Raw genomic sequence first — 11,589 nt, 5'->3', positions numbered from 1 at the left:
AAGCTCACAGGCTTCAATACTAGTCTCAGTTGTCAAGCTGCTAAGGCAGGAGGACTGCTGTAACTTGGGGTACAGAGAGAGGCAGGATAAGAAGCAGGGAGGTGGGGGAACAAGGGCAGGGGAGGAGTGAGAAGTGTGTGTGGGGGAGGGAGAGGGAGAGGGGGAGGGGGAGGGGGAGGGAGAGGGGGAGGGAGGGGGAGGGGGAGGGGGAGAGGGAGAGGGAGAGGGAGGGGGAGAGGGAGAGGGAGAGGGAGAGGGAGAGGGGGAGGGAGAGGCAGAAGGAGAATCTCAGTATCAGTCTGGCTCTCTTTGCAGTGGGCTGTTGTTTGCTGCTCTGAGAAGGGATTTTACCATGCAGCACAGGACAATCCAGCCTCTGCCTCTCAAAGAAAGGCTTAGAAAACCCTACTTTACCTCACAAGCCTCCCTTTGTCAACACTCTACCTCAGCTCAGAAAGGTCTCAGAGGAGCCTGACTTGCTCCTGTTTCACACAGCAGCCGCTTCCCACCCCTTTCCCCTACCCATCTTGCTCTTCTTCATGGCCTTCTGGATTCCTGATTCTCTGTCATCTCTCCCTCCTGCTCTACCCCCCACCTGACTTCCCAGCCAGAGGAAGGTCCAGCACCTCATGTCTGGGGCCACTTTTGGCCTTGTCCGCTGTGGTCCCGACACTTTGACCTTTGTTGGTTTTTCAAATGTTCCACAGCACAGCGGGTAAGGAGTGCACTGAAAAGGAAAAGAAAGATCTGTGAAAGGGACGAAGAAGGAGAAAACGATCGACTCAAACAGGAATTACTGAGCCAGAGATGCTCAGCTGGTAATGGGCTTGCTGTTCAAGCCCAGGATATGAGTCCAATCCCAGATGCACATGAAGGCTGGCCATGGTGGCATGCATGTAATCCTCGCACTAGGGAGAAGGAGACAGAAGCCAGCCCAGCCTAACTGGTCAGCTCTATGCTAATGGGAACACTGTCTCATGAGGCAGGGTGGGCAACCGAGGAAACACATAGGAGGTGATCCTCAGGCCTACACACACACACATGCATACACACACACATGCATACACACATACACACACACACACACACACACACACACACACACACACACACCCAAAATCATCTACAACTGCTAATACAAGAAGGACACAAGGCTGGAATAACTAGACAACAGCATTACAGGATAATCCCCAAGCTAGAGCACTGCCCTCTGCTACACAAGCATCCGGTGATGCTGTGCTCTCCTGACATACTCACAAAGAACACAACACCAGAAATGAAAAGCCAGGGTATGGCCATGAGGAAAATCAGATCAACCCCAATTTATGGATATGTGATAAAATGACTTTATACAACAGTTTACACAACTGTTTCAAATGACAAAGCAGGGTGGATGGGGTGACTCAGTAGGCAAAGGTGGCTGCTGCCAGCCCTGACGACCCGAGTTCAACCCCTGGGGTTCACAGGATGGGAGGAAGAACTGACTCCTATGAATCGTCCCCTGACCTCCATATTTTGCTGTAGTATGTGATATATATATATATAATATATATATATATGATGTATGTATGTTAAAAATTATAAGTGTCATAGTGATGAAGGCAAGAACAGAAAGAAGTATTATCTATCCAAATCACAACTTTAAGGTGAAATCATGCAAATTTCATTTTATTTTTCAAGACACTGTTTATTCGTCATAGCCCTCTGTAGGATAAACTCACTCTGTAGACCAGGCTGGCCTCAAACTCAGAGCTCCACCTGCCTCTGTGTCCCAAGTGCTAGAGTTAAAGGCGTGCACCACCACTTCCCAGCTTGAAACACATTTTTTTTTAATGAAAAAAAAAAAAGGTCTTCGGAACAGCTAGGGCTACACAGCAAAACCCTGTTTCAAACAAACAAACAACAACAACAAAATACCCCAAAACCCCAAACCAAAACAATCCCATAGTGTTGTCAATATAAAGTAATTTCATGATTTGGAGCAACACAACACAGCCCTGAGAGCTGAGGAATCTCCTAGTGCAAGCGCAATAGGAACCTGAGTTCAGATCCCAGAACTCATGCAAAAACAAACAAAACACCAGAGGAAAGAGCTAGGCAGAATGGTAGGAATCTATGATCCTAGAACAGGGAGGAGAGACAGAGAGACCTGGAGGGGAAGCAGTGAGGAGATGTCCGCTGGGCAGCCAGTCTAGTTGAATCCACGAGTTTCAAGTTTAGTTGAACAATCCTGTCTAAAAAAAAATAAAGTGGAACAAGATAGAAGACACCTGCTATCAGCCTGGGCCTCCCCGTACATAAGCCTGAACACAGAGTCACGCATACTCGCAGACACTCATGAGGGAAACATTCCAGATAGACCAAGTGTATGTACATAAGTTTAAAAAGAAGCAAAGTTAAACCGTGTCATGTCATTGAGTAGTCTCTGCACACATAGGAAAGTACAAAGAGAAGCCATGATGTGTTCATCTCAGGCAGACGCAGGTCATCTCAGGAAAGGGAGGAACACTGACTGTACCCTAAGAGGGTGCTCTAGAATCCTGATGATGTTCTCTTTGTAGCTGTCTTACTTGGTTTTTTAAGACCCGGTTTCCCATTGTAGCTCAGGCCTGCCCAGAGCTCACCATGTGGCAAGCTGCCCTAAAGCTTGCTCACGTGTAGCAAGCCTATTGCCTCAGCCGCCTGAGGCCTGGGACTACAGGACTGAGCCACCTGACTAATGATGTTCTATTTCTTGGCTGGGTTAGAGTTACCCTGCACTACTACTGTCTGAATGTGGATTTGAGAGGCCAAATCTTTTTTAAGTTCAGACTCCATTTTAGAGAACCTCATCTAAGTTTGAACTCAGGTAAACTAACAGGCTGGTACCTAACATCAGTTGCCAAGTTGCCCCCCAACAAAATCTGAGCCTAACTCCAGTCTCTAGGCCACTCCCCAACAAGAGCAGCATCTCCAGGTTACACCCTCAACAAATCTGCAACCCCCGGTTACAAGCCCACCCCCGCCTAATGACCACCAATGCAGAGGGCAGCAGAAATTAGGTTTATGATAGGACTCCTAGCACCAGCCATTTATGTTAAAGGCCACAGTAGCTTTCCAATTAGATGCTTGCACACATACTCCCTGCTTCCTACTTACTATAAAGCCTTGCCCCATAGACATTTGGGCTCCCCCACCACTAGAACCTTTCAGCGTGATGGCAGTGCGCTGCCCCACCCGCACCTCCCAGCTAGTTTGAATAGAAAGAAGATCCTGCTGAGATTTACATCAGATTGGGTGCTGTCTGTTTTGGGGGGTATAACTCTTCCCTGGCACTACAGATTGTCCCCGAAGCTTGGACCCCAATGAGGAGACTCTAAGAAGTAGAAGAACCTTTATGAGGTGACAGCTGGTGCAAAGTGATTAGGTCAAGGGGCTGGAGAGATGGCTCAGAGGTTAAGAGCACTGACTGCTCTTCCAGAGGCCCTGAAGTCAATTCCCAGCAACCACATGGTGGCTCACAACCATCTGTAATCCGATGCCCTCTTCTGGTATGTCTGAAGACAGCTACAGTGTACATAAAATAAATAAATGAATCTTTAAAAACAAAAAAGTGGGGTTGGGGATTTAGCTCGGTGGTAAAGTGCTTGACTAGCAAGCGCAAGGCCCTGGGTTTGGTCCTCAGCTCCGGGGGGGGGGGGGGGGAAGGGGGAGACAAAATAACAAAAACAAAAAAGTAATTAGGTCAGGGCTGGAGATGTAGATCAGGACAGGAAATCATCCCCTGCAAGTCCAAGGCCCAGGCTTGACTCCCAGATATGCAATGACAGATTTTAGATCTCTGAAATCATTACCTTCAGAAAAAAATTAATCCTGGCGTCACGTGGACCAGGCTAATCTCTAACTAGTTCTGTAGCCAAGGATCACTTTGAACTGACTGTGCTGCCTGCACTTCCTGTGTGTTGTCCACATGTATCTGCCCACCACAGCTGTGAGCATCTCCCTACGAGTGAGCTTGACTGCTGAGTTCTTCTGGATTTGTTCTACCACGTGACCTCTTCCTCCTGCCCCCATCATGATGCCGTCCAGATTGCTGGGGCATGACCAAATGAGCCTCACCAGAGCAGTGAGATGTTGACATCATGCTGTTAGAGCCTCAATACTATTGGCTCAGTAAACCTCTTTTCTTTACTTAGTCCAGGGCTTCGGATATTTTGTTACAGTAACAGAATATGGGTTAAGGTACAGAGATGGGTGGTTTAAAGCATTCATTTAAAACTGTTCTGTTCTTATGAGCACATATTCTATTTTTACAATTTAAATATTTTTACAATTTAAAATATTAGAGATAAAATACTTTTTAAATGAGATAAAATAGTTGGTATAAATATCCATAAGAAAACAGAAAATGGTGTCAAAAGACTGAAAGGGCACGGTGCTGTGCACAGTGGGTCAGTGCTGGAATTCCAGCACATAGGAAGCTGAAGGAGAGGGTTGATGTGAGTTCCAGCCCAGTGTGAGCTCCAAAGTGAGACCCATCCTCAATAATAAAAATAGGAAAAGGTCTGGGGAGATTGTCTCCTTACTGCTCTTGCAGAGGGCCTGAGCTCAGTGCCCAGCGCCCACAGTGACTGGCTCATTATGCCTGTAACTCCAGTTCCAGAGGATCACACACCCTCTCCTGGCCTCCAGAAACACACACACACACACACACACACACACACACACACACACACACACACACACACAAATATGCTTAAAAATGAGCAAAAACCACTAAAACCATAAAAAGTAGTTGAGTCTGGGATTATCAACACAAAAATAAACATCATACATTTCTTTTTAAAAATATCCACCATAGGCCTGGCATTGTGGCACAGGCTTTTAATCCAGCACTCAGGAAGCAGAGGCAGGCAGGTCTCTGAGTTCAAGGCCTGCAGTGAGAGTTTTGCTTTCTTTAAAAGCCCAGTTATGTGAATGTGTTTTAATCCCAGGTGTGGGATATGGGGCTGCTTCAGCTGTCCACAGCCATTAGCTATGGTTGTCTCGTGCTCTAGGAGGGGTGGTCTGTGCCAGCTGCAGGAATTTGACATTTGGAATTCTGGGGACTCTGAAGAGGAGATAAATGCCAGAGCCCAATGCAAGGGAGGTGTGGGGGTGGGGTCCTGAAGAAGGAGAGGGGGAGGGGGAGGAGAAGGCTATAAGAATCCATTAAAATAGCTGAAATATAACAAAAAGTCCTGCCTGGTCCACAGAGCAGCTCCAGGACAGCCAGGAATGGTACACAGAGAAACTCCGACTCCAAAAACAATAAAACCAAACCAAACAAACAAACAATCAGAACTTCAGACAAGCCACCCACCCTAGAACCTCCCCCCACTTCCTCAGTGTCACCCCCACCCTATCCTCAATTCTTCCTCCCTCCTCATCACTGTGTTCAAGTCCCCAACTTGGGAAGTGACTCCCTGATCAACCACAAGCCACACCAGCCAGAAGACCAGACAAAACAAAAACTAAGAACAAAACACCCATGCGACGAAATAAACTCAGAAATCAGTACCTAGACCTCCAAGCACTCCAAACCCAGATGCCTGGATACCAGCATAACAACACAATCAGCGGTAGCAAGGCTATCCCCAGAGCCCAGCTATGCTACTATGGCAAGCCCTGAATATAGACGTCTTTAAAAAGGAAATTAATATGTCCCTTAAAGAAATTGAAGGGGCTGGGGATTTAGCTCAGTGGTAGAGCGCTTACCTAGGAAGCACAAGGCCCTGGGTTCGGTCCCCAGCTCCGAAAAAAAGAACCAAAAAAAAAAAAAAAAAAAAGAAATTGAAGAAAGGGGTTGGAGATTTAGCTCAGTGGTAGAGCGCTTGCCTAGCAAGCACAAGGCCCTGGGTTCGGTCCCCAGCTCCGAAAAAAAAAAAAAAAAAAAAAAAGAAAGAAAAAAAAAAAGAAATTGAAGAAAGCCAGGCGGTATAGTGGCGCACACCTTTGAGCCCAGCACATGGGAGGCAGAGGCAGGCAGATCTCTGAGTTCAAGGCTAGCCTGGTCTACAGAGATAGTTCCAGCACAACCAGGCCTACGCAGAGAAACCCTGTCTTGGGAAAAAAAAAATCGTGGAAAAGACAAACAAAAAATGGAGGAAATGAATAAAAATGAAAACAAGCAAGCCAAGATAAATAAGAGGGTTGAAGGAAACAAAACTGTTCAAGACATGAGCATGGAAATAAAAGCAATACAGAAAGCACAGACTGAGGGAGCTCTGGAAGTGAGAGATCTGGGGAAGAGAACAGGAATGACAGACCAGCATCACCAACAGAATTTACGACATGGAAGCGAGAGCCTTGGGTATTGACAATAGGAGAAATGGATACATTCGCCAAAGAAAATGGCAAATCTAAAAAAATCCCTGACACAGAACTGTAGCTTCTCTTTTGGCTTTCTTTTTCCATCCTTTATCCCCTCAGTTTCGCCCCCTATCACTGGGTAGGAGAGAAAGAAGGGAGTAGGGGAGAGAGAGATGGAGGTCTGTGAAGCTAATTTCTTTCTTGTTTCTTGAGCACAGCTAATCACAATCCACAACCCACCCCACCCCACCTCTCTGGACCGTGGCAGTTATGAACCCTCTGAAAAGTTCCCAGAATTCCACCACCAATCACAGAAGCTGTGTCTGCGGCTGGCAAACATAGCTCTGCTAGAGCTTGAGGCAAATCATCGTCGGCTGAGGCAAAGCAGCCCTGCACCTTCACACCTGGAATTAAAATGAAAATGTATTCTTATAACATTTCTGGGTTTTTTAAAAGGAACCAAAATTCCAGAGTTCTCACTATACAGAACATCCAGGAAATCTGGGGCACTATGAAAAAACCAAAACGGGGAAGGGGAAGAAAAATCATCCCAACCCAAAGGCCCAGAAGATATTTTCAACAAAATCATAGAGGAAATTTTTCCTAAGGAAAGCAATATCTATAAAGATTCAAGAAGCATGCAGAACACCATACAGATTGTGTTGGAATGGTATTTTTGTACACTGTGTGAAGATGTGTCTCTTTTGTTCCTTGCCTGCCTATGGCACCTTCTGACTGGTCAAAATAAGAAGCTTTATGGCCTATAGCAGAAGGTAGACTAGAAGGTGGGATATCTGGCAGGTTGAGGGACTCTGAGAAAGAGTCAGGCATGGAAAGGATTGGCACTCAGACTCAGAGGAAGTTGGACTTATGAAACTGGAGAGAGATTACTAACCAGCCATGTGGCAGACATAGAATAATATAAACAGGCTGACATAAGTTAAGGGCCAGTTGGGGAGCAAGCCTAAGCTAAGGCCATAGGCATCCTACACACATAAGTCTCTGTGTCATTATTCAGGAACTGTGGAGGGCTTGGAACAAGCCCACATGGTTACAAAAGTATCAGAAAGGAAAGTCCCCTTGGCACATCATAATCAAACACTAAACATACAAAACAAAGAGAGAATATTAAAAGCTGCAAAGGAAAAAGAGCAGGTAACATATATAGGCAGACATGTCAGAATTATACCGACTTCTCCGAGGAGACTCCATAAGACAGAAGGGCCAGGAGAGATGTCCAGCAGACCACAGATGCCAGCCCAGACTACTATACCCAACAAAACTCTCAGTCACCATAGATGGAGAAAACAAGACATTCCATAACAAAGTTAACTTTAAAAAATATCTATCTACAAATCCAGCCCTACAGAAGGTTCTAGAAGGAAAACTCTAACCAAAGGTTAACTACACCCACAAAAACACAAGAAATGACCTCACACCTCTAAAACAAAAAAGAAACACACACACACACACACACACACACACACACACACACTACTACCTCACCAATACCAACATGAAAAAAGGAATTAACAATCATTGGTCATTGATATTTCTCAATATCAATGAATTCAATTCCCAATAAAAAGACACAGATTGGAGCTGGAGAGATGACTCAGAGGTTAAGAGCACTGATTGCTCTTCCAGAGGTCCTGAGTTCAAATCCCTGCAACCACATGATGGCTCACAACCATCTGCAATGGGATCTGATGCCCTCTTCTGGTGTGTCTGAAAACAGTGACAGTGTAGTCACATACATAAAATAAATCTTTTTTTTTTTTAAAAAAAAAACGCTTTTATAGTAGCAATTTAACAGCACACCTGAAAACTCTAGAACAAAAAGAAGGAAGCACACAAAAGGAGTAGATGACAGGAAATAAATAATCAAACTCAGGGCTGAAATAATTAAAAGAGAGAGAGAGAGAGAGAGAGAGAGAGAGAATAGAAACAATGAAACCAAGAGCTGGTTCTTTGAGAAAATCAACAAGATAACCAATCCTTATCCAAACTAGCTGAAAGGCAGAAAGTAACCAAATTAATAAAATCATAGAGACATAACAACAGACACTGAGGAAATCCAGAGAATCCTAAGGACTTTAAAAACCTGTACACCACCAAATTGGATAATCAAAAGGAAATGGATAATTTTCTGAACAGATCCACATACCAACGTTAAAGGAAGTCAGGTAAACTATCTAAACAGTCCTATAACCCTTAAGGAAATAGAAGCAGTCATTAAAAGTCTCCCAACCAGGGTTGGGGATTTAGCTCAGTGGTAGAGGTAAAGCGCTTGCCTAGCAAGTGCAAGGCCCTGGGTTCGGTCCCCAGCTCTGAAAAAAAAAAAAAAAAAAAAGAAAGAAAAGAAAAGAAAAGAAAAAAAAAAGAAAAGTCTCCCAACCAAAAATATCCCAGGGCAGATGGTTTTACTGCAGAATTTGCCAGACTTTCAAAAAGAGCTAATGCCAATACTCCTCAAACTATTCCACAAAATAGAAACAGAAGGAAATCTGCCATATTTACTTAATGAGGACACAGTCACCTTGATACCTAAACCATGTGCTGGGGCAATGGTGCAGAACTTGTAGAAGTGGCTAACTAATGACTGGTCTAATTTGAGGCTGCAACAGGGAGCCCATGCCTGACACAGCCTTGATGACCAGGAACTAGAGGCTGGATAGCCCAAAGACCTAGCATGAAACCAGACTGGCCAAAAACCAAAACCAAACAAGACCAAACCAACAATAACAAAAAAGATACCTAGTGATGTTCTGCTATCTATGCTCATAGGCCAATGCCTAGCTCTGTTGTCATCAGATACGTTGTTTTTGTTTTTGTTTTGTTTTGTTTTGCTCAGAGCTGAGGACCGAACCCAGGGCCTTGTACTTGCTAGCAAGCGCTCTACCACTGAGCTGAATCCCCAACCCCTCAGTTGTCATCAGAAAGGATTTCTCCAGCAGCTGATGGGAGTGGGTGCAGAGACCCACAGCTGAACATTTAGCAGAGAGAGCCCAAGCTGGTAGTCTGCATAGCATCCCTCCCTTGGAGCTCAGGAAACCCTGTGGAAGAAGAGAGGGAAATTGTGGGGTTGAGGACACCAGGAGGGCACCACCCACAGAACCAACTAAGCAGGGCTCATGGGGGCCCTGAAGCAGTCTGTGTCAGGTCCTCTGCATATATATTATGGTTGTTGGCTTGGTGTTTTGGGGGAACTCCTGACAGTGAGAGTGGGATGTCTCTGACTCTGTCATCTCATTCTTGGGACCCATTTCCTGTTTCTTTGCCCAGGCTCAAGGTTTAGTGCCTGGTCTTATTTTATCTTGTACCATGTTTGGTTGATGTCCCTGGGAGGCCTGCTATTTTCTGAAGGCAAATCTGGATGGGGCGGGGATGGGGGATGCAGCTGGGGGCAAGGAGAGGTGGGGAAAACTTCGAGGAGTGGAGGGAGGAGAAGGAGGAGAAACTGTGGTCGGAATGAATTATATGAGAGAAGAATAAATTTTAAAAAATTTATCTACCATTACTTCTTAATTTGGCTTTACTTTTTCTTTGGGGATAAGAGTGGATGTGAATAGAGGAAAAGCTTTTTTTTTTTTTTAGTTTTACTTATTCATGTATTTTATGTGAGTTCACAGTCACTCTCTTCATGCATACCAGAAGAGGGCATCAGATCCCATTACAGATGGTTGTGAACCACCATGTGGCTGCTGGGAATTGAACTCAGGACCTCTGAAAGAGCAGTCAAGTGCTACTTAACCATTGATACATCTCTCCATCCCAAGAAAAAGTTTTTTTTTTAATGCATGTGGGAATTGACTAAGCTGAGGGCTGGGGAATGTAGCTCCTTTGGTAGAGTGCGTCCCCTGCATGCACAGGGCCCTAGGTTTCATCCCCAGGATTGCATTAGAGGAGGTATGATGATGGCCTGTGCCAGAAATCGCAGCACTTGGGAAGTAGAGATGAGAGGACTTGAATAAAGTCCTTCATTATCCTTGACCACACAACGGGTTTGAGGCCAGCCTGGGTTAGTTGAGACCCTGTCTCTAAAGCTAATCAAGTTGTGGCCAACAAGATGGCTCAGTGGGTAGATGCACTTGCAGCCAATCCTGACGATCCAAGATCAATCCTTGTATTTCACGTGAAGAAATGAGAGAACAGGTTGTCTCCTGAGCCCCACACATGCAGGCAGGGCACGTGTGCCACAGACTCACACACGGGACCAGCCAATCAATATACACAGTAATTTTTAAAAGTTAGACATATTGAGAAAGTAGAGGTTTACCTCTGGCACACAAAATTTCACTGTGACTAGACATCTTGCCCACATCAAAAATGAAACATATCTCCAAATACAAAAAAGTCAAAAATCCCAAAATTCATAGTGTTGTCCATGACTGAAGTCCATCAGATAACAGTCACAATTTAATAATTAGGGAAGTTGTGTGAAAAGGAGATCGATTTGCCTTTCTCGAAGATCTTTAAAAACAAGCAGAACTGAAAACACGTTTTCTGGAAAATCCGGTCAACCTGAACTTTCAGTTGCAGAACTAAGCATCAGATTTGATTCCTCATTTTATTTATTTATTCGTTTCTCTGTTCAGCTCTTGGGCCTTGGCCCTGCTGGACAAGTGCTCCCCTACTGAGCTTCAGCCCTAACTCCAGGGCTGAGCTCTGGCAAGGCTGGCCTGGTCGCTGTCATGGGTCCCTGGGAGCCTCCTCAGAAACACCCCCCCTCCACTCACTTTACCTCCGTCCCTGGAACTATGGCCTCAGAAAGGAGGGCAAGCTGGTGTCCTGACTCCTCCAAACAGGAAATGGCTGTCCCTACCGGGCTGGAAATGAACCTGGGCCGGGTTCCCGCCGCTTATGCGCCTTCACAAAAGAGCAGCCCTCAAGGGCTGTGGGAGGTTGACTCTCCTTGCCTCAGGCCGGCACAGCAGAGGAGCCAGGAGGCAGTTTTCCGGGTTCTGACGGAGAGGGAGCACGGTGACCCCTGACCTCGTGACTCCCCCCTCCCTCCCTCCTTGCCGCCTGTGGAGAGCACAATGGCTGCCCCGTCTCACCGACCGGGCCTCGAGACCCCTGCTAAGCTCTCCAGCGGCTGTTTAGGTGAAAAAGTCCGGGAGGCCTCCGCTTAGAAGCCTAGCAACCTCTCCAGGCCCTCCGGCCTCCTTAAAGGCAGTTCCCACATCGTGAGCCCACGCGGCCTTTCCTTGCCGTTTCCGCCATGCTTGCCTCCTCTACCAATGCTGAGGAGTTTGC

At 45.9% G+C, this 11,589-nt stretch overlaps 1 protein-coding gene across 3 annotated transcripts in view; it reads right to left on the bottom strand.

The window, feature by feature from the left end:
- Slc6a16 (solute carrier family 6, member 16) overlaps positions 1-11,589 on the bottom strand; it is a 28,496-nt gene that overhangs the window by 12,873 nt on the left and 4,034 nt on the right. For 2 of the 3 annotated variants that reach the window (XM_087655038.1, XM_087655042.1), the window contains exon 2: positions 627-727. In XM_087655038.1, coding sequence (XP_087511164.1) covers positions 627-727 — 101 coding nt within the window. Of the gene's footprint in view, positions 1-626; positions 728-11,074; positions 11,274-11,589 lie in introns of those variants that run through there. The other variant, NM_001427612.1, reaches the window with a different exon arrangement.

The sequence above is a fragment of the Rattus norvegicus genome, chromosome 1 (genome assembly GCF_021556685.1).
Source record: "Rattus norvegicus strain SHRSP/BbbUtx chromosome 1, alternate assembly SHRSP_T2T, whole genome shotgun sequence".
Lineage (NCBI taxonomy): Eukaryota > Metazoa > Chordata > Mammalia > Rodentia > Muridae > Rattus > Rattus norvegicus.
Note: the sequence above shows the minus strand (reverse complement) of the source record. Positions and strands in the feature narration are given on the sequence as shown.